The 25,988-nt window shown below is 41.4% G+C and overlaps 1 protein-coding gene across 6 annotated transcripts in view; it reads right to left on the bottom strand.

The window, feature by feature from the left end:
* Window positions 1-25,988, bottom strand: part of LOC129845782 (SH3 and multiple ankyrin repeat domains protein 3-like) — a 149,588-nt gene that overhangs the window by 40,937 nt on the left and 82,663 nt on the right. For all 6 annotated transcript variants that reach the window (XM_055913695.1, XM_055913694.1, XM_055913696.1 and 3 more), the window contains 2 exons: window positions 25,381-25,456; window positions 25,083-25,165 (listed from right to left, as the gene is read on the bottom strand). In XM_055913695.1, the coding sequence (XP_055769670.1) occupies window positions 25,083-25,165; window positions 25,381-25,456 (159 nt within the window). The remainder of the gene's footprint in view (window positions 1-25,082; window positions 25,166-25,380; window positions 25,457-25,988) is intronic.

Here is a 25,988-nt window from a genome sequence, read left to right as displayed (position 1 = left end):
TCCTAACCCTAACCCTAGATACATTCTCCTAACCCTAGATACATTCTCCTAACCTAACCCTAGATACATTCTCCTAACCCTAACCCTAGATACATTCCCCTAACCCTAGATACATTCTCCTAACCCTAGATACATTCTCCTAACCCTAGATACATTCTCCTAACCCTAGATACATTCTCCTAACCCTAGATACATTCTCCTAACCCTAGATACATTCTCCTAACCCTAGATACATTCTCCTAACCCTAGATACATTCTCCTAACCCTAACCCTAGATACATTCTCCTAACCCTAACCCTAGATACATTCTCCTAACCCTAGATACATTCTCCTAACCCTAACCCTAGATACATTCTCCTAACCCTAACCCTAGGTACATTCTCCTAACCCTAACCCTAGATACATTCTCCTAACCCTAACCCTAGATACATTCTCCTAACCCTAACCCTAGATACATTCTCCTAACCCTAACCCTAGATACATTCTCCTAACCCTAACCCTAGATACATTCTCCTAACCCTAGATACATTCTCCTAACCCTAGATACATTCTCCTAACCCTAGATACATTCTCCTAACCCTAGATACATTCTCCTAACCCTAGATACATTCTCCTAACCCTAACCCTAGATACATTCTCCTAACCCTAGATACATTCTCCTAACCCTAGATACATTCTCCTAACCCTAACCCTAGATACATTCTCCTAACCCTAACCCTAGATACATTCTCCTAACCCTAGATACATTCTCCTAACCCTAACCCTAGATACATTCTCCTAACCCTAGATACATTCTCCTAACCCTAGATACATTCTCCTAACCCTAGATACATTCTCCTAACCCTAGATACATTCTCCTAACCCTAACCCTAGATACATTCTCCTAACCCTAACCCTAGGTACATTCTCCTAACCCTAACCCTAGATACATTCTCCTAACCCTAACCCTAGATACATTCTCCTAACCCTAGATACATTCTCCTAACCCTAGATACATTCTCCTAACCCTAGATACATTCTCCTAACCCTAGATACATTCTCCTAACCCTAGATACATTCTCCTAACCCTGACCCTAGATACATTCTCCTAACCCTAGATACATTCTCCTAACCCTAGATACATTCTCCTAACCCTAGATACATTCTCCTAACCCTAGGTACATTCTCCTAACCCTAGATACATTCTCCTAACCCTAGATACATTCTCCTAACCCTAGATACATTCTCCTAACCCTAACCCTAGATACATTCTCCTAACCCTAGATACATTCTCCTAACTCTAGGTACATTCTCCTAACCCTAGATACATTCTCCTAACCCTAACCCTAGATACATTCTCCTAACCCTAGATACATTCTCCTAACCCTAGATACATTCTCCTAACCCTAGATACATTCTCCTAACCCTAGATACATTCTCCTAACCCTAGATACATTCTCCTAACCCTAACCCTAGATACATTCTCCTAACCCTAACCCTAGATACATTCTCCTAACCCTAACCCTAGATACATTCTCCTAACCCTAACCCTAGATACATTCTCCTAACCCTAACCCTAGATACATTCTCCTAACCCTAACCCTAGATACATTCTCCTAACCCTAGATACATTCTCCTAACCCTAGATACATTCTCCTAACCCTAACCCTAGATACATTCTCCTAACCCTAACCCTAGATACATTCTCCTAACCCTAACCCTAGATACATTCTCCTAACCCTAACCCTAGATACATTCTCCTAACCCTAGATACATTCTCCTAACCCTAGATACATTCTCCTGACCCTAACCCTAGATACATTCTCCTAACCCTAGATACATTCTCCTAACCCTAGATACATTCTCCTGACCCTAGATACATTCTCCTAACCCTAGATACATTCTCCTGACCCTAGATACATTCTCCTAACCCTAGATACATTCTCCTAACCCTAGATACATTCTCCTAACCCTAGATACATTCTCCTAACCCTAGATACATTCTCCTAACCCTAACCCTAGATACATTCTCCTAACCCTAGATACATTCTCCTAACCCTAGATACATTCTCCTAACCCTAGATACATTCTCCTAACCCTAGATACATTCTCCTAACCCTAGATACATTCTCCTAACCCTAGATACATTCTCCTAACCCTAGATACATTCTCCTAACCCTAGATACATTCTCCTAACCCTAACCCTAGATACATTCTCCTAACCCTAGATACATTCTCCTAACCCTAACCCTAGATACATTCTCCTAACCCTAACCCTAGATACATTCTCCTAACCCTAGATACATTCTCCTAACCCTAGATACATTCTCCTAACCCTAGATACATTCTCCTAACCCTAGATACATTCTCCTAACCCTAACCCTAGATACATTCTCCTAACCCTAGATACATTCTCCTAACCCTAACCCTAGATACATTCTCCTAACCCTAACCCTAGATACATTCTCCTAACCCTAGATACATTCTCCTAACCCTAGATACATTCTCCTAACCCTAGATACATTCTCCTAACCCTAGATACATTCTCCTAACCCTAGATACATTCTCCTAACCCTAGATACATTCTCCTAACCCTAGATACATTCTCCTAACCCTAGATACATTCTCCTAACCCTAGATACATTCTCCTAACCCTAACCCTAGATACATTCTCCTAACCCTAACCCTAGATACATTCTCCTAACCCTAGATACATTCTCCTAACCCTAACCCTAGATACATTCTCCTAACCCTAACCCTAGGTACATTCTCCTAACCCTAACCCTAGATACATTCTCCTAACCCTAACCCTAGATACATTCTCCTAACCCTAACCCTAGATACATTCTCCTAACCCTAACCCTAGATACATTCTCCTAACCCTAACCCTAGATACATTCTCCTAACCCTAGATACATTCTCCTAACCCTAGATACATTCTCCTAACCCTAGATACATTCTCCTAACCCTAGATACATTCTCCTAACCCTAGATACATTCTCCTAACCCTAACCCTAGATACATTCTCCTAACCCTAGATACATTCTCCTAACCCTAACCCTAGATACATTCTCCTAACCCTAACCCTAGATACATTCTCCTAACCCTAGATACATTCTCCTAACCCTAGATACATTCTCCTAACCCTAGATACATTCTCCTAACCCTAGATACATTCTCCTAACCCTAGATACATTCTCCTAACCCTAACCCTAGATACATTCTCCTAACCCTAACCCTAGATACATTCTCCTAACCCTAACCCTAGATACATTCTCCTAACCCTAACCCTAGATACATTCTCCTAACCCTAACCCTAGATACATTCTCCTAACCCTAACCCTAGATACATTCTCCTAACCCTAGATACATTCTCCTAACCCTAGATACATTCTCCTAACCCTAGATACATTCTCCTAACCCTAGATACATTCTCCTAACCCTAGATACATTCTCCTAACCCTAACCCTAGATACATTCTCCTAACCCTAGATACATTCTCCTAACCCTAGATACATTCTCCTAACCCTAACCCTAGATACATTCTCCTAACCCTAACCCTAGATACATTCTCCTAACCCTAGATACATTCTCCTAACCCTAACCCTAGATACATTCTCCTAACCCTAGATACATTCTCCTAACCCTAGATACATTCTCCTAACCCTAGATACATTCTCCTAACCCTAGATACATTCTCCTAACCCTAACCCTAGATACATTCTCCTAACCCTAACCCTAGATACATTCTCCTAACCCTAACCCTAGATACATTCTCCTAACCCTAACCCTAGATACATTCTCCTAACCCTAGATACATTCTCCTAACCCTAGATACATTCTCCTAACCCTAGATACATTCTCCTAACCCTAGATACATTCTCCTAACCCTAGATACATTCTCCTAACCCTACCCTAGATACATTCTCCTAACCCTAGATACATTCTCCTAACCCTAGATACATTCTCCTAACCCTAGATACATTCTCCTAACCCTAGTACATTCTCCTAACCCTAGATACATTCTCCTAACCCTAGATACATTCTCCTAACCCTAGATACATTCTCCTAACCCTAACCCTAGATACATTCTCCTAACCCTAGATACATTCTCCTAACCCTAGATACATTCTCCTAACCCTAGATACATTCTCCTAACCCTAGATACATTCTCCTAACCCTAGATACATTCTCCTAACCCTAGATACATTCTCCTAACCCTAGATACATTCTCCTAACCCTAGATACATTCTCCTAACCCTAGATACATTCTCCTAACCCTAACCCTAGATACATTCTCCTAACCCTAGATACATTCTCCTAACCCTAGATACATTCTCCTAACCCTAGATACATTCTCCTAACCCTAGATACATTCTCCTAACCCTAGATACATTCTCCTAACCCTAGATACATTCTCCTAACCCTAGATACATTCTCCTAACCCTAACCCTAGATACATTCTCCTAACCCTAGATACATTCTCCTAACCCTAACCCTAGATACATTCTCCTAACCCTAACCCTAGATACATTCTCCTAACCCTAGATACATTCTCCTAACCCTAGATACATTCTCCTAACCCTAGATACATTCTCCTAACCCTAGATACATTCTCCTAACCCTAACCCTAGATACATTCTCCTAACCCTAGATACATTCTCCTAACCCTAACCCTAGATACATTCTCCTAACCCTAACCCTAGATACATTCTCCTAACCCTAGATACATTCTCCTAACCCTAGATACATTCTCCTAACCCTAGATACATTCTCCTAACCCTAGATACATTCTCCTAACCCTAGATACATTCTCCTAACCCTAGATACATTCTCCTAACCCTAGATACATTCTCCTAACCCTAGATACATTCTCCTAACCCTAACCCTAGATACATTCTCCTAACCCTAACCCTAGATACATTCTCCTAACCCTAGATACATTCTCCTAACCCTAACCCTAGATACATTCTCCTAACCCTAACCCTAGGTACATTCTCCTAACCCTAACCCTAGATACATTCTCCTAACCCTAACCCTAGATACATTCTCCTAACCCTAACCCTAGATACATTCTCCTAACCCTAACCCTAGATACATTCTCCTAACCCTAACCCTAGATACATTCTCCTAACCCTAGATACATTCTCCTAACCCTAGATACATTCTCCTAACCCTAGATACATTCTCCTAACCCTAGATACATTCTCCTAACCCTAGATACATTCTCCTAACCCTAACCCTAGATACATTCTCCTAACCCTAGATACATTCTCCTAACCCTAGATACATTCTCCTAACCCTAACCCTAGATACATTCTCCTAACCCTAACCCTAGATACATTCTCCTAACCCTAGATACATTCTCCTAACCCTAACCCTAGATACATTCTCCTAACCCTAGATACATTCTCCTAACCCTAGATACATTCTCCTAACCCTAGATACATTCTCCTAACCCTAGATACATTCTCCTAACCCTAACCCTAGATACATTCTCCTAACCCTAACCCTAGGTACATTCTCCTAACCCTAACCCTAGATACATTCTCCTAACCCTAACCCTAGATACATTCTCCTAACCCTAGATACATTCTCCTAACCCTAGATACATTCTCCTAACCCTAGATACATTCTCCTAACCCTAGATACATTCTCCTAACCCTAGATACATTCTCCTAACCCTGACCCTAGATACATTCTCCTAACCCTAGATACATTCTCCTAACCCTAGATACATTCTCCTAACCCTAGATACATTCTCCTAACCCTAGGTACATTCTCCTAACCCTAGATACATTCTCCTAACCCTAGATACATTCTCCTAACCCTAGATACATTCTCCTAACCCTAACCCTAGATACATTCTCCTAACCCTAGATACATTCTCCTAACTCTAGGTACATTCTCCTAACCCTAGATACATTCTCCTAACCCTAACCCTAGATACATTCTCCTAACCCTAGATACATTCTCCTAACCCTAGATACATTCTCCTAACCCTAGATACATTCTCCTAACCCTAGATACATTCTCCTAACCCTAGATACATTCTCCTAACCCTAGATACATTCTCCTAACCCTAACCCTAGATACATTCTCCTAACCCTAACCCTAGATACATTCTCCTAACCCTAACCCTAGGTACATTCTCCTAACCCTAACCCTAGATACATTCTCCTAACCCTAACCCTAGATACATTCTCCTAACCCTAACCCTAGATACATTCTCCTAACCCTAGATACATTCTCCTAACCCTAGGTACATTCTCCTAACCCTAACCCTAGATACATTCTCCTAACCCTAACCCTAGATACATTCTCCTAACCCTAACCCTAGATACATTCTCCTAACCCTAACCCTAGATACATTCTCCTAACCCTAGATACATTCTCCTAACCCTAGATACATTCTCCTGACCCTAACCCTAGATACATTCTCCTAACCCTAGATACATTCTCCTAACCCTAGATACATTCTCCTGACCCTAGATACATTCTCCTAACCCTAGATACATTCTCCTGACCCTAGATACATTCTCCTAACCCTAGATACATTCTCCTAACCCTAGATACATTCTCCTAACCCTAGATACATTCTCCTAACCCTAGATACATTCTCCTAACCCTAACCCTAGATACATTCTCCTAACCCTAGATACATTCTCCTAACCCTAGATACATTCTCCTAACCCTAGATACATTCTCCTAACCCTAGATACATTCTCCTAACCCTAGATACATTCTCCTAACCCTAGATACATTCTCCTAACCCTAGATACATTCTCCTAACCCTAGATACATTCTCCTAACCCTAACCCTAGATACATTCTCCTAACCCTAGATACATTCTCCTAACCCTAACCCTAGATACATTCTCCTAACCCTAACCCTAGATACATTCTCCTAACCCTAGATACATTCTCCTAACCCTAGATACATTCTCCTAACCCTAGATACATTCTCCTAACCCTAGATACATTCTCCTAACCCTAACCCTAGATACATTCTCCTAACCCTAGATACATTCTCCTAACCCTAACCCTAGATACATTCTCCTAACCCTAACCCTAGATACATTCTCCCTAACCCTAGATACATTCTCCTAACCCTAGATACATTCTCCTAACCCTAGATACATTCTCCTAACCCTAGATACATTCTCCTAACCCTAGATACATTCTCCTAACCCTAGATACATTCTCCTAACCCTAGATACATTCTCCTAACCCTTAGATACATTCTCCTAACCCTAGATACATTCTCCTAACCCTAACCCTAGATACATTCTCCTAACCCTAACCCTAGATACATTCTCCTAACCCTAGATACATTCTCCTAACCCTAACCCTAGATACATTCTCCTAACCCTAACCCTAGGTACATTCTCCTAACCCTAACCCTAGATACATTCTCCTAACCCTAACCCTAGATACATTCTCCTAACCCTAACCCTAGATACATTCTCCTAACCCTAACCCTAGATACATTCTCCTAACCCTAACCCTAGATACATTCTCCTAACCCTAGATACATTCTCCTAACCCTAGATACATTCTCCTAACCCTAGATACATTCTCCTAACCCTAGATACATTCTCCTAACCCTAGATACATTCTCCTAACCCTAACCCTAGATACATTCTCCTAACCCTAGATACATTCTCCTAACCCTAGATACATTCTCCTAACCCTAGATACATTCTCCTAACCCTAGATACATTCTCCTAACCCTAAGCCTAGATACATTCTCCTAACCCTAACCCTAGATACATTCTCCTAACCCTAACCCTAGGTACATTCTCCTAACCCTAACCCTAGATACATTCTCCTAACCCTAACCCTAGATACATTCTCCTAACCCTAACCCTAGATACATTCTCCTAACCCTAGATACATTCTCCTAACCCTAGGTACATTCTCCTAACCCTAACCCTAGATACATTCTCCTAACCCTAACCCTAGATACATTCTCCTAACCCTAACCCTAGATACATTCTCCTAACCCTAACCCTAGATACATTCTCCTAACCCTAGATACATTCTCCTAACCCTAACCCTAGATACATTCTCCTAACCCTAGATACATTCTCCTAACCCTAGATACATTCTCCTAACCCTAGATACATTCTCCTAACCCTAGATACATTCTCCTGACCCTAGATACATTCTCCTAACCCTAGATACATTCTCCTAACCCTAGGTACATTCTCCTAACCCTAGATACATTCTCCTAACCCTAGATACATTCTCCTAACCCTAACCCTAGATACATTCTCCTAACCCTAGATACATTCTCCTAACCCTAGATACATTCTCCTAACCCTAGATACATTCTCCTAACCCTAGATACATTCTCCTAACCCTAGATACATTCTCCTAACCCTAGATACATTCTCCTAACCCTAGATACATTCTCCTAACCCTAGATACATTCTCCTAACCCTAACCCTAGATACATTCTCCTAACCCTAGATACATTCTCCTAACCCTAACCCTAGATACATTCTCCTAACCCTAACCCTAGATACATTCTCCTAACCCTAGATACATTCTCCTAACCCTAACCCTAGATACATTCTCCTAACCCTAGATACATTCTCCTAACCCTAACCCTAGATACATTCTCCTAACCCTAACCCTAGGTACATTCTCCTAACCCTAACCCTAGATACATTCTCCTAACCCTAACCCTAGATACATTCTCCTAACCCTAACCCTAGATACATTCTCCTAACCCTAACCCTAGATACATTCTCCTAACCCTAACCCTAGATACATTCTCCTAACCCTAGATACATTCTCCTAACCCTAGATACATTCTCCTAACCCTAGATACATTCTCCTAACCCTAGATACATTCTCCTAACCCTAGATACATTCTCCTAACCCTAACCCTAGATACATTCTCCTAACCCTAGATACATTCTCCTAACCCTAGATACATTCTCCTAACCCTAACCCTAGATACATTCTCCTAACCCTAACCCTAGATACATTCTCCTAACCCTAGATACATTCTCCTAACCCTAACCCTAGATACATTCTCCTAACCCTAGATACATTCTCCTAACCCTAGATACATTCTCCTAACCCTAGATACATTCTCCTAACCCTAGATACATTCTCCTAACCCTAACCCTAGATACATTCTCCTAACCCTAACCCTAGGTACATTCTCCTAACCCTAACCCTAGATACATTCTCCTAACCCTAACCCTAGATACATTCTCCTAACCCTAGATACATTCTCCTAACCCTAGATACATTCTCCTAACCCTAGATACATTCTCCTAACCCTAGATACATTCTCCTAACCCTAGATACATTCTCCTAACCCTAGATACATTCTCCTAACCCTGACCCTAGATACATTCTCCTAACCCTAGATACATTCTCCTAACCCTAGATACATTCTCCTAACCCTAGATACATTCTCCTAACCCTAGGTACATTCTCCTAACCCTAGATACATTCTCCTAACCCTAGATACATTCTCCTAACCCTAGATACATTCTCCTAACCCTAACCCTAGATACATTCTCCTAACCCTAGATACATTCTCCTAACTCTAGGTACATTCTCCTAACCCTAGATACATTCTCCTAACCCTAACCCTAGATACATTCTCCTAACCCTAGATACATTCTCCTAACCCTAGATACATTCTCCTAACCCTAGATACATTCTCCTAACTCTAGATACATTCTCCTAACCCTAGATACATTCTCCTAACCCTAACCCTAGATACATTCTCCTAACCCTAACCCTAGATACATTCTCCTAACCCTAACCCTAGGTACATTCTCCTAACCCTAACCCTAGATACATTCTCCTAACCCTAACCCTAGATACATTCTCCTAACCCTAACCCTAGATACATTCTCCTAACCCTAGATACATTCTCCTAACCCTAGGTACATTCTCCTAACCCTAACCCTAGATACATTCTCCTAACCCTAACCCTAGATACATTCTCCTAACCCTAACCCTAGATACATTCTCCTAACCCTAACCCTAGATACATTCTCCTAACCCTAGATACATTCTCCTAACCCTAACCCTAGATACATTCTCCTAACCCTAGATACATTCTCCTAACCCTAGATACATTCTCCTGACCCTAGATACATTCTCCTAACCCTAGATACATTCTCCTGACCCTAGATACATTCTCCTAACCCTAGATACATTCTCCTGACCCTAGATACATTCTCCTAACCCTAGATACATTCTCCTGACCCTAGATACATTCTCCTAACCCTAGATACATTCTCCTAACCCTAGATACATTCTCCTAACCCTAACCCTAGATACATTCTCCTAACCCTAGATACATTCTCCTAACCCTAGATACATTCTCCTAACCCTAGATACATTCTCCTAACCCTAGATACATTCTCCTAACCCTAGATACATTCTCCTAACCCTAGATACATTCTCCTAACCCTAGATACATTCTCCTAACCCTAGATACATTCTCCTAACCCTAACCCTAGATACATTCTCCTAACCCTAGATACATTCTCCTAACCCTAACCCTAGATACATTCTCCTAACCCTAACCCTAGATACATTCTCCTAACCCTAGATACATTCTCCTAACCCTAGATACATTCTCCTAACCCTAGATACATTCTCCTAACCCTAGATACATTCTCCTAACCCTAACCCTAGATACATTCTCCTAACCCTAGATACATTCTCCTAACCCTAGATACATTCTCCTAACCCTAGATACATTCTCCTAACCCTAACCCTAGATACATTCTCCTAACCCTAACCCTAGATACATTCTCCTAACCCTAGATACATTCTCCTAACCCTAACCCTAGATACATTCTCCTAACCCTAACCCTAGGTACATTCTCCTAACCCTAACCCTAGATACATTCTCCTAACCCTAACCCTAGATACATTCTCCTAACCCTAACCCTAGATACATTCTCCTAACCCTAACCCTAGATACATTCTCCTAACCCTAACCCTAGATACATTCTCCTAACCCTAGATACATTCTCCTAACCCTAGATACATTCTCCTAACCCTAGATACATTCTCCTAACCCTAGATACATTCTCCTAACCCTAGATACATTCTCCTAACCCTAGATACATTCTCCTAACCCTAGATACATTCTCCTAACCCTAGGTACATTCTCCTAACCCTAGATACATTCTCCTAACCCTAGATACATTCTCCTAACCCTAACCCTAGATACATTCTCCTAACCCTAGATACATTCTCCTAACCCTAGATACATTCTCCTAACCCTAGATACATTCTCCTAACCCTAGATACATTCTCCTAACCCTAGATACATTCTCCTAACCCTAGATACATTCTCCTAACCCTAGATACATTCTCCTAACCCTAGATACATTCTCCTAACCCTAACCCTAGATACATTCTCCTAACCCTAGATACATTCTCCTAACCCTAACCCTAGATACATTCTCCTAACCCTAACCCTAGATACATTCTCCTAACCCTAGATACATTCTCCTAACCCTAGATACATTCTCCTAACCCTAGATACATTCTCCTAACCCTAGATACATTCTCCTAACCCTAACCCTAGATACATTCTCCTAACCCTAGATACATTCTCCTAACCCTAGATACATTCTCCTAACCCTAGATACATTCTCCTAACCCTAGATACATTCTCCTAACCCTAACCCTAGATACATTCTCCTAACCCTAACCCTAGATACATTCTCCTAACCCTAACCCTAGGTACATTCTCCTAACCCTAACCCTAGATACATTCTCCTAACCCTAACCCTAGATACATTCTCCTAACCCTAACCCTAGATACATTCTCCTAACCCTAGATACATTCTCCTAACCCTAGGTACATTCTCCTAACCCTAACCCTAGATACATTCTCCTAACCCTAACCCTAGATACATTCTCCTAACCCTAACCCTAGATACATTCTCCTAACCCTAACCCTAGATACATTCTCCTAACCCTAGATACATTCTCCTAACCCTAACCCTAGATACATTCTCCTAACCCTAGATACATTCTCCTAACCCTAGATACATTCTCCTGACCCTAGATACATTCTCCTAACCCTAGATACATTCTCCTGACCCTAGATACATTCTCCTAACCCTAGATACATTCTCCTAACCCTAGGTACATTCTCCTAACCCTAGATACATTCTCCTAACCCTAGATACATTCTCCTAACCCTAACCCTAGATACATTCTCCTAACCCTAGATACATTCTCCTAACCCTAGATACATTCTCCTAACCCTAGATACATTCTCCTAACCCTAGATACATTCTCCTAACCCTAGATACATTCTCCTAACCCTAGATACATTCTCCTAACCCTAGATACATTCTCCTAACCCTAGATACATTCTCCTAACCCTAACCCTAGATACATTCTCCTAACCCTAGATACATTCTCCTAACCCTAACCCTAGATACATTCTCCTAACCCTAACCCTAGATACATTCTCCTAACCCTAGATACATTCTCCTAACCCTAGATACATTCTCCTAACCCTAGATACATTCTCCTAACCCTAGATACATTCTCCTAACCCTAACCCTAGATACATTCTCCTAACCCTAGATACATTCTCCTAACCCTAACCCTAGATACATTCTCCTAACCCTAACCCTAGATACATTCCCCTAACCCTAGATACATTCTCCTAACCCTAGATACATTCTCCTAACCCTAGATACATTCTCCTAACCCTAGATACATTCTCCTAACCCTAGATACATTCTCCTAACCCTAGATACATTCTCCTAACCCTAGATACATTCTCCTAACCCTAGATACATTCTCCTAACCCTAGATACATTCTCCTAACCCTAACCCTAGATACATTCTCCTAACCCTAACCCTAGATACATTCTCCTAACCCTAGATACATTCTCCTAACCCTAACCCTAGATACATTCTCCTAACCCTAACCCTAGGTACATTCTCCTAACCCTAACCCTAGATACATTCTCCTAACCCTAACCCTAGATACATTCTCCTAACCCTAACCCTAGATACATTCTCCTAACCCTAACCCTAGATACATTCTCCTAACCCTAACCCTAGATACATTCTCCTAACCCTAGATACATTCTCCTAACCCTAGATACATTCTCCTAACCCTAGATACATTCTCCTAACCCTAGATACATTCTCCTAACCCTAGATACATTCTCCTAACCCTAACCCTAGATACATTCTCCTAACCCTAGATACATTCTCCTAACCCTAGATACATTCTCCTAACCCTAACCCTAGATACATTCTCCTAACCCTAACCCTAGATACATTCTCCTAACCCTAGATACATTCTCCTAACCCTAACCCTAGATACATTCTCCTAACCCTAGATACATTCTCCTAACCCTAGATACATTCTCCTAACCCTAGATACATTCTCCTAACCCTAGATACATTCTCCTAACCCTAACCCTAGATACATTCTCCTAACCCTAACCCTAGGTACATTCTCCTAACCCTAACCCTAGATACATTCTCCTAACCCTAACCCTAGATACATTCTCCTAACCCTAGATACATTCTCCTAACCCTAGATACATTCTCCTAACCCTAGATACATTCTCCTAACCCTAGATACATTCTCCTAACCCTAGATACATTCTCCTAACCCTGACCCTAGATACATTCTCCTAACCCTAGATACATTCTCCTAACCCTAGATACATTCTCCTAACCCTAGATACATTCTCCTAACCCTAGGTACATTCTCCTAACCCTAGATACATTCTCCTAACCCTAGATACATTCTCCTAACCCTAGATACATTCTCCTAACCCTAACCCTAGATACATTCTCCTAACCCTAGATACATTCTCCTAACTCTAGGTACATTCTCCTAACCCTAGATACATTCTCCTAACCCTAACCCTAGATACATTCTCCTAACCCTAGATACATTCTCCTAACCCTAGATACATTCTCCTAACCCTAGATACATTCTCCTAACCCTAGATACATTCTCCTAACCCTAGATACATTCTCCTAACCCTAACCCTAGATACATTCTCCTAACCCTAACCCTAGATACATTCTCCTAACCCTAACCCTAGATACATTCTCCTAACCCTAACCCTAGATACATTCTCCTAACCCTAACCCTAGATACATTCTCCTAACCCTAGATACATTCTCCTAACCCTAGGTACATTCTCCTAACCCTAACCCTAGATACATTCTCCTAACCCTAACCCTAGATACATTCTCCTAACCCTAACCCTAGATACATTCTCCTAACCCTAACCCTAGATACATTCTCCTAACCCTAACCCTAGATACATTCTCCTAACCCTAGATACATTCTCCTAACCCTAGATACATTCTCCTAACCCTAGATACATTCTCCTAACCCTAACCCTAGATACATTCACCTAACCCTAGATACATTCTCCTAACCCTAGATACATTCTCCTAACCCTAGATACATTCTCCTAACCCTAGATACATTCTCCTAACCCTAGATACATTCTCCTAACCCTAGATACATTCTCCTAACCCTAGATACATTCTCCTAACCCTAGATACATTCTCCTAACCCTAACCCTAGATACATTCTCCTAACCCTAACCCTAGATACATTCTCCTAACCCTAGATACATTCTCCTAACCCTAACCCTAGATACATTCTCCTAACCCTAACCCTAGGTACATTCTCCTAACCCTAACCCTAGATACATTCTCCTAACCCTAACCCTAGATACATTCTCCTAACCCTAACCCTAGATACATTCTCCTAACCCTAACCCTAGATACATTCTCCTAACCCTAACCCTAGATACATTCTCCTAACCCTAGATACATTCTCCTAACCCTAGATACATTCTCCTAACCCTAGATACATTCTCCTAACCCTAGATACATTCTCCTAACCCTAGATACATTCTCCTAACCCTAACCCTAGATACATTCTCCTAACCCTAGATACATTCTCCTAACCCTAGATACATTCTCCTAACCCTAACCCTAGATACATTCTCCTAACCCTAACCCTAGATACATTCTCCTAACCCTAGATACATTCTCCTAACCCTAACCCTAGATACATTCTCCTAACCCTAGATACATTCTCCTAACCCTAGATACATTCTCCTAACCCTAGATACATTCTCCTAACCCTAGATACATTCTCCTAACCCTAACCCTAGATACATTCTCCTAACCCTAACCCTAGGTACATTCTCCTAACCCTAACCCTAGATACATTCTCCTAACCCTAACCCTAGATAAATTCTCCTAACCCTAGATACATTCTCCTAACCCTAGATACATTCTCCTAACCCTAGATACATTCTCCTAACCCTAGATACATTCTCCTAACCCTAGATACATTCTCCTAACCCTGACCCTAGATACATTCTCCTAACCCTAGATACATTCTCCTAACCCTAGATACATTCTCCTAACCCTAGATACATTCTCCTAACCCTAGGTACATTCTCCTAACCCTAGATACATTCTCCTAACCCTAGATACATTCTCCTAACCCTAGATACATTCTCCTAACCCTAACCCTAGATACATTCTCCTAACCCTAGATACATTCTCCTAACTCTAGGTACATTCTCCTAACCCTAGATACATTCTCCTAACCCTAACCCTAGACACATTCTCCTAACCCTAGATACATTCTCCTAACCCTAGATACATTCTCCTAACCCTAGATACATTCTCCTAACCCTAGATACATTCTCCTAACCCTAGATACATTCTCCTAACCCTAACCCTAGATACATTCTCCTAACCCTAACCCTAGATACATTCTCCTAACCCTAACCCTAGGTACATTCTCCTAACCCTAACCCTAGATACATTCTCCTAACCCTAACCCTAGATACATTCTCCTAACCCTAACCCTAGATACATTCTCCTAACCCTAGATACATTCTCCTAACCCTAGGTACATTCTCCTAACCCTAACCCTAGATACATTCTCCTAACCCTAACCCTAGATACATTCTCCTAACCCTAACCCTAGATACATTCTCCTAACCCTAACCCTAGATACATTCTCCTAACCCTAACCCTAGATACATTCTCCTAACCCTAGATACATTCTCCTAACCCTAGATACATTCTCCTAACCCTAACCCTAGATACATTCACCTAACCCTAGATACATTCTCCTAACCCTAGATACATTCTCTTAACCCTAGGTACATTCTCCTAACCCTAGATACATTCTCCTAACCCTAGATACATTCTCCTAACCCTAGATACATTCTCCTAACCCTAGATACATTCTCCTAACCCTAACCCTAGATACATTCTCCTAACCCTAGATACATTCTCCTAACCCTAGATACATTCTCCTGACCCTAACCCTAAATACATTCTCCTAACCCTAACCCTAAATACATTCTCCTAACCCTAACCCTAGATACATTCTCCTGACCCTAACCCTAAATACATTCTCCTAACCCTAGATACATTCTCCTAACCCTAGATACATTCTCCTAACCCTAGATACATTCTCCTAACCCTAACCCTAGATACATTCTCCTAACCCTAACCCTAGATTTATTCTCCTAACCCTAGATACATTCTCCTAACCCTAACCCTAGATACATTCTCCTAACCCTAGATACATTCTCCTAACCCTAGATACATTCTCCTAACCCTAGATACATTCTCCTAACCCTAGATACATTCTCCTAACCCTAGATACATTCTCCTAACCCTAGATACATTCTCCTAACCCTAGATACATTCTCCTAACCCTAGATACATTCTCCTAACCCTAGATACATTCTCCTAACCCTAGATACATTCTCCTAACCCTAGATACATTCTCCTAACCCTAACCCTAGATACATTCTCCTAACCCTAACCCTAGGTACATTCTCCTAACCCTAGATACATTCTCCTAACCCTAGATACATTCTCCTAACCCTAGATACATTCTCCTGACCCTAACCCTAAATACATTCTCCTAACCCTAACCCTAAATACATTCTCCTAACCCTAACCCTAGATACATTCTCCTAACCCTAGGTACATTCTCCTAACCCTAACCCTAGGTACATTCTCCTAACCCTAGATACATTCTCCTAACCCTAGATACATTCTCCTAACCCTAGATACATTCTCCTGACCCTAACCCTAAATACATTCTCCTGACCCTAACCCTAAATACATTCTCCTAACCCTAACCCTAAATACATTCTCCTAACCCTAACCCTAGATACATTCTCCTAACCCTAGGTACATTCTCCTAACCCTAGATACATTCTCCTAACCCTAGATACATTCTCCTAACCCTAACCCTAGATACATTCTCCTAACCCTAACCCTAGATACATTCTCCTAACCCTAGATACATTCTCCTAACCCTAGATACATTCTCCTAACCCTAACCCTAGATACATTCTCCTAACCCTAACCCTAGATACATTCTCCTAACCCTAGATACATTCTCCTAACCCTAGATACATTCTCCTAACCCTAGATACATTCTCCTAACCCTAGATACATTCTCCTAACCCTAGATACATTCTCCTAACCCTAACCCTAGATACATTCTCCTAATCCTAACCCTAGATACATTCTCCTAACCCTAGATACATTCTCCTAACCCTAGATACATTCTCCTAACCCTAAATACATTCTCCTAACCCTAACCCTAGATACATTCTCCTAACCCTAGGTACATTCTCCTAACCCTAACCCTAGATACATTCTCCTAACCCTAACCCTAGATACATTCTCCTAACCCTAGATACATTCTCCTAACCCTAGATACATTCTCCTAACCCTAGATACATTCTCCTAACCCTAGATACATTCTCCTAACCCTAGATACATTCTCCTAACCCTAACCCTAGATACATTCTCCTAACCCTAGATACATTCTCCTAACCCTAACCCTAGATACATTCTCCTAACCCTAGATACATTCTCCTAACCCTAGGTACATTCTCCTAACCCTAACCCTAGATACATTCTCCTAACCCTAGATACATTCTCCTAACCCTAGATACATTCTCCTAACCCTAACCCTAGATACATTCTCCTAACCCTAGATACATTCTCCTAACCCTAGATACATTCTCCTAACCCTAACCCTAGATACATTCTCCTAACCCTAGATACATTCTCCTAACCCTAGATACATTCTCCTAACCCTAGATACATTCTCCTAACCCTAGATACATTCTCCTAACCCTAGATACATTCTCCTAACCCTAGATACATTCTCCTAACCCTAGATACATTCTCCTAATGTCACGATCGTGTGGCGGATTGACGGACCAAAATGCAGCAGTTGGAAAATAAGCCATCTTCTTTTATTTTAAAAGATGACAAACAATAAACACGAAACACTTAAACAAAATAACAAAACAACAAAACGACCGTGAAGCTACAAACGTTGTGCACATACATACAGGCTACAAACGTTCTACATAGACAATTACCCACAACCAATGAGAGCCTATGGCTACCCTAAATAAGGCTCCCAATCAGAGACAACCGAAATCAGCTGTCTCTAATTGGGAACTCATTCAGGTAACCATAGACTCTCCTAGATAACTAACCACCATAGACAATGCTAAACATCTACACTCAACACAAAACCATATACTACACCCATTAACCCCTTTACCATATAAACACCCAAAACAACAAAACATAAACATTCCCCATGTCACACCCTGACCTAACTAAAATAATAAAGAAAACAAAGAATAATAAGGCCAGGGCGTGACACCTAACCCTAGATACATTCTCCTAACCCTAGGTACATTCTCCTAACCCTAACCCTAGATGCATTCTCCTAACCCTAGATACATTCTCCTAACCCTAGATACATTCTCCTAACCCTAACCCTAGATACATTCTCCTAACCCTAACCCTAGATACATTCTCCTAACCCTAGATACATTCTCCTAACCCTAACCCTAGATACATTCTCCTAACCCTAGATACATTCTCCTAACCCTAGATACATTCTCCTAACCCTAGATACATTCTCCTAACCCTAGATACATTCTCCTAACCCTAGATACATTCTCCTAACCCTAGGTACATTCTCCTAACCCTAACCCTAGATACATTCTCCTAACCCTAGATACATTCTCCTAACCCTAGATACATTCTCCTAACCCTAGGTACATTCTCCTAACCCTAACCCTAGATACATTCTCCTAACCCTAGATACATTCTCCTAACCCTAACCCTAGATACATTCTCCTAACCCTAACCCTAGATACATTCTCCTAACCCTAACCCTAGATACATTCTCCTAACCCTAACCCTAGATACATTCTCCTAACCCTAACCCTAGATACAATCTCCTAGCCCTAACCCTAGATACATTCTCCTAACCCTAACCCTAGATACATTCTCCTAACCCTAGATACATTCTCCTGACCCTAGATACATTCTCCTGACCCTAGATACATTCTCCTAACCCTAGATACATTCTCCTAACCCTAGATACATTCTCCTAACCCTAGATACATTCTCCTAACCCTAACCCTAGATACATTCTCCTAACCCTAGGTACATTCTCCTAACCCTAGATACATTCTCCTAACCCTAACCCTAGATACATTCTCCTAACCCTAGATACATTCTCCTAACCCTAACCCTAGATACATTCTCCTAACCCTAGATACATTCTCCTAACCCTAGATACATTCTCCTAACCCTAGATACATTCTCCTAACCCTAGATACATTCTCCTAACCCTAGATACATTCTCCTAACCCTAACCCTAGATACATTCTCCTAACCCTAACGCTAGATACATTCTCCTAACCCTAGATACATTCTCCTAACCCTAGATACATTCTCCTAACCCTAGATACATTCTCCTAACCCTAACCCTAGATACATTCTCCTAACACTAGGTACATTCTCCTAACCCTAGATACATTCTCCTAACCCTAGATACATTCTCCTAACCCTAGATACATTCTCCTAACCCTAACCCTAGATACATTCTCCTAACCCTAGATACATTCTCCTGACCCTAGGTACATTCTCCTAACCCTAGATACATTCTCCTAACCCTAACCCTAGATACATTCTCCTAACCCTAGATACATTCTCCTAACCCTAGATACATTCTCCTAACCCTAGATACATTCTCCTAACCCTAGATACATTCTCCTAACCCTAGATACATTCTCCTAACCCTAGATACATTCTCCTAACCCTAACCCTAGATACATTCTCCTAATCCTAGATACATTCTCCTAACCCTAACCCTAGATACATTCTCCTAACCCTAGATACATTCTCCTAACCCTAGATACATTCTCCTGACCCTAGATACATTCTCCTAACCCTAACCCTAGATACATTCACCTAACCCTAGATACATTCTCCTAACCCTAGATACATTCTCCTAACCCTAGATACATTCTCCTAACCCTAGATACATTCTCCTAACCCTAACCCTAGATACATTCTCCTAACCCTAACCCTAGATACATTCTCCTAACCCTAACCCTAGATACATTCTCCTAACCCTAGATACATTCTCCTAACCCTAACCCTAGATACATTCTCCTAACCCTAGATACATTCTCCTAACCCTAGATACATTCTCCTGACCCTAGATACATTCTCCTAACCCTAACCCTAGATACATTCTCCTAACCCTAGATACATTCTCCTAACCCTAGATACATTCTCCTAACCCTAACCCTAGATACATTCTCCTAACCCTAGATACATTCTCCTAACCCTAGATACATTCTCCTGACCCTAACCCTAGATACATTCTCCTAACCCTAGATACATTCTCCTAACCCTAGATACATTCTCCTAACCCTAGATACATTCTCCTGACCCTAGATACATTCTCCTAACCCTAACCCTAGATACATTCTCCTAACCCTAGATACATTCTCCTAACCCTAGATACATTCTCCTAACCCTAACCCTAGATACATTCTCCTAACCCTAGATACATTCTCCTAACCCTAACCCTAGATACATTCTCCTAACCCTAGATACATTCTCCTAACCCTAGATACATTCTCCTAACCCTAACCCTAGATACATTCTCCTAACCCTAGATACATTCTCCTAACCCTAGATACATTCTCCTAACCCTAACCCTAGATACATTCTCCTAACCCTAGGTACATTCTCCTAACCCTAACCCTAGATACATTCTCCTAACCCTAGATACATTCTCCTAACCCTAACCCTAGATACATTCTCCTAACCCTAGATACATTCTCCTAACCCTAGATACATTCTCCTAACCCTAGATACATTCTCCTAACCCTAGATACATTCTCCTAACCCTAGATACATTCTCCTAACCCTAGATACATTCTCCTAACCCTAGATACATTCTCCTAACCCTAACCCTAGATACATTCTCCTAACCCTAACCCTAGATACATTCTCCTAACCCTAACCCTAGATACATTCTCCTAATCCTAGATACATTCTCCTAACCCTAGATACATTCTCCTAACCCTAACCCTAGATACATTCTCCTAACCCTAGATACATTCTCCTAACCCTAACCCTAGATACATTCTCCTAACCCTAACCCTAGATACATTCTCCTAACCCTAGATGCATTCTCCTAACCCTAGATACATTCTCCTAACCCTAGATACATTCTCCTAACCCTAACCCTAGATACATTCTCCTAACCCTAGATACATTCTCCTAACCCTAGATACATTCTCCTAACCCTAACCCTAGATACATTCTCCTAACCCTAGATACATTCTCCTAACCCTAGATACATTCTCCTAACCCTAACCCTAGATACATTCTCCTAACCCTAGATACATTCTCCTAACCCTAGGTACATTCTCCTAACCCTAGGTACATTCTCCTAACCCTAGATACATTCTCCTAACCCTAGATACATTCTCCTAACCCTAACCCTAGATACATTCTCCTAACCCTAGGTACATTCTCCTAACCCTAGATACATTCTCCTAACCCTAGGTACATTCTCCTAACCCTAGGTACATTCTCCTAACCCTAGATACATTCTCCTAACCCTAGGTACATTCTCCTAACCCTAGGTACATTCTCCTAACCCTAGATACATTCTCCTAACCCTAGGTACATTCTCCTAACCCTAGATACATTCTCCTAACCCTAGATACATTCTCCTAACCCTAGATACATTCTCCTAACCCTAGATACATTCTCCTAACCCTAGATACATTCTCCTAACCCTAGATACATTCTCCTAACCCTAGGTACATTCTCCTAACCCTAACCCTAGGTACATTCTCCTAACCCTAGGTACATTCTCCTAACCCTAACCCTAGATACATTCTCCTAACCCTAGATACATTCTCCTAACCCTAGATACATTCTCCTAACCCTAGATACATTCTCCTAACCCTAACCCTAGATACATTCTCCTAACCCTAACCCTAGATACATTCTCCTAACCCTAGATACATTCTCCTAACCCTAGATACATTCTCCTAACCCTAGATACATTCTCCTAACCCTAGATACATTCTCCTAACCCTAGATACATTCTCCTAACCCTAGATACATTCTCCTAACCCTAACCCTAGATACATTCTCCTAACCCTAACCCTAGATACATTCTCCTAACCCTAGATACATTCTCCTAACCCTAGATACATTCTCCTAACCCTAGATACATTCTCCTAACCCTAACCCTAGATACATTCTCCTAACCCTAACCCTAGATACATTCTCCTAACCCTAGATACATTCTCCTAACCCTAGATACATTCTCCTAACCCTAACCCTAGATACATTCTCCTAACCCTAGATACATTCTCCTAACCCTAGATACATTCTCCTAACCCTAGATACATTCTCCTAACCCTAGATACATTCTCCTAACCCTAGATACATTCTCCTAACCCTAGATACATTCTCCTAACCCTAGATACATTCTCCTAACCCTAACCCTAGATACATTCTCCTAACCCTAGATACATTCTCCTAACCCTAGATACATTCTCCTAACCCTAGATACATTCTCCTAACCCTAGATACATTCTCCTAACCCTAACCCTAGATACATTCTCCTAACCCTAGATACATTCTCCTAACCCTAACCCTAGATACATTCTCCTAACCCTAGATACATTCTCCTAACCCTAGATACATTCTCCTAACCCTAGATACATTCTCCTAACCCTAACCCTAGATACATTCTCCTAACCCTAGATACATTCTCCTAACCCTAACCCTAGATACATTCTCCTAACCCTAGATACATTCTCCTAACCCTAACCCTAGATACATTCTCCTAACCCTAGATACATTATCCTAACCCTAACCCTAGATACATTCTCCTAACCCTAGATACATTCTCTTAACCCTAGATACATTCTCCTAACCCTAGATACATTCTCCTAACCCTAACCCTAGATACATTCTCCTAACCCTAGATACATTCTCCTAACCCTAGATACATTCTCCTAACCCTAACCCTAGATACATTCTCCTAACCCTAGATATATTCTCCTAACCCTAGATACATTCTCCTAACCCTAGATACATTCTCCTAACCCTAGATACATTCTCCTAACCCTAACCCTAGATACATTCTCCTAACCCTAGATACATTCTCCTAACCCTAGATACATTCTCCTAACCCTAGATACATTCTCCTAACCCTAGATACATTCTCCTAACCCTAGATACATTCTCCTAACCCTAACCCTAGGTACATTCTCCTAACCCTAGATACATTCTCCTAACCCTAACCCTAGATACATTCTCCTAACCCTAACCCTAGATACATTCTCCTGACCCTAGATACATTCTCCTAACCCTAACCCTAGATACATTCTCCTAACCCTAGATACATTCTCCTGACCCTAGATACATTCTCCTAACCCTAGATACATTCTCCTAACCCTAGATACATTCTCCTAACCCTAGATACATTCTCCTAACCCTAACACTAGATACATTCTCCTAACCCTAGATACATTCTCCTAACCCTAACCCTAGATACATTCTCCTAACCCTAGATACATTCTCCTAACCCTAACCCTAGATACATTCTCCTAACCCTAGATACATTCTCCTAACCCTAGATACATTCTCCTAACCCTAGATACATTCTCCTAACCCTAGATACATTCTCCTAACCCTAGATACATTCTCCTAACCCTAGATACATTCTCCTAACCCTAGATACATTCTCCTAACCATAGATACATTCTCCTAACCCTAGATACATTCTCCTAACCCTAGATACATTCTCCTAACCCTAACCCTAGATACATTCTCCTAACCCTAGATACATTCTCCTAACCCTAGATACATTCTCCTAACCCTAGATACATTCTCCTAACCCTAGATACATTCTCCTAACCCTAGATACATTCTCCTAACCCTAACCCTAGATACATTCTCCTAACCCTAGATACATTCTCCTAACCCTAGATACATTCTCCTAACCCTAGATACATTCTCCTAACCCTAACCCTAGATGCATTCTCCTAATCCTAGACACATTCTCTCCTAACTCTAGGTACATTCTCCTAATCCTAGATACATTCTCCTAACCCTAGATACATTCTCCTAACTCTAGGTACATTCTCCTAATCCTAGATACATTCTCCTAACCCTAGATACATTCTCCTAACTCTAGGTACATTCTCCTAATCCTAGATACATTCTCCTAACCCTAGATACATTCTCCTAACCCTAGATACATTCTCCTAACTCTAGATACATTCTCCTAACCCTAACCCTAGATACATTCTCCTAACCCTAACCCTAGGTACATTCTCCTAACCCTAACCCTAGGTACATTCTCCTAACCCTAGATACATTCTCCTAACCCTAACCCTAGGTACATTCTCCTAACTCTAGGTACATTCTCCTAACTCTAGGTACATTCTCCTAACCCTAGATACATTCTCCTAACCCTAGATACATTCTCCTAACTCTAGGTACATTCTCCTAACTCTAGGTACATTCTCCTAACCCTAGATACATTCTCCTAACCCTAGATACATTCTCCTAACTCTAGGTACATTCTCCTAACCCTAGATACATTCTCCTAACCCTAACCCTAGGTACATTCTCCTACCTCTAGGTACATTCTCCTAACCCCAGATACATTCCAACCCTCTTTACCTTTAGCTCCACGGAGGACGAAGCCAAATCCTTCACTGTCTCTCTTCTGGAGCACAGAACTCTTCTCCTCGATGACATAATCACTGGGTTCAGAGGGCAAAGATCAGTTATACAATAGAAGCGGACTTACAATACTTGTGTTTGTGTGTGTGTGTGTATTTGTGTGTGTGTGTGTGTGTGTGTGTGTGTGTGTGTGTGTGTGTGTGTGTGTGTGTGTGTGTGTGTGTGTGTGTGTGTGTGTGTGTGTGTGTGTGTGTGTGTGTGTGTGTGTGTGTGTGTGTGTATGTACATTAATTACCTGTAGGAAGTGTAGTTGTCATAGGAACCCACGGTGTAATGTCTGAAAAGCCTCTTGGTGCGATCCTCTCGTGTTTCTACATACACCAGCCAACACACACGCACGCACGCACACACGTACACAAATCACACACGCTTCAGTCAAGATGTCCTGATTCTCTGAAACATGTCCCCCCTTCCATTAGAGGGAGGAAGTGGGTTAGAGCACCTGCAATAGGCTAAGCAGAACACACATTATGCTGGGTGGGAGGGTTGGTGCTTCTGTCCTTGTGGGGACTTTAAATCCCTAAAACTCCCCACAAGGATAGTAATACAAGGACAATTCCCCCTCGTGGGAACATTTCCTACGTCCCCATGAGGAAAATGGCTTAGGGGCTAGATTTAGGGATATGGGTACAGTTAGGACCAGGGTTAGAATTAGGGTTAGGGTAAAGGGGTTAGATTTAGGGTTAGGGTAAAGGGGATAGATTTAGGGTTAGGGTAAAGGGGTTAGATTTAGGGTTAGGGTAAAGGGGCTAGATTTAGGGTTAGGGTAAAGGGGTTAGATTTAGGGTTAAGGTAAAGGGGATAGATTTAGGGTTTGGGTAAAGGGTTAGATTTAGGGTTAGG

Source organism: Salvelinus fontinalis, unplaced genomic scaffold (genome assembly GCF_029448725.1).
Source record: "Salvelinus fontinalis isolate EN_2023a unplaced genomic scaffold, ASM2944872v1 scaffold_0366, whole genome shotgun sequence".
In the NCBI taxonomy this organism is placed as follows: domain Eukaryota; kingdom Metazoa; phylum Chordata; class Actinopteri; order Salmoniformes; family Salmonidae; genus Salvelinus; species Salvelinus fontinalis.
The sequence above is the reverse complement of the archived record's forward strand: the minus strand, read 5'-3'. Positions and strand labels throughout refer to the sequence as shown.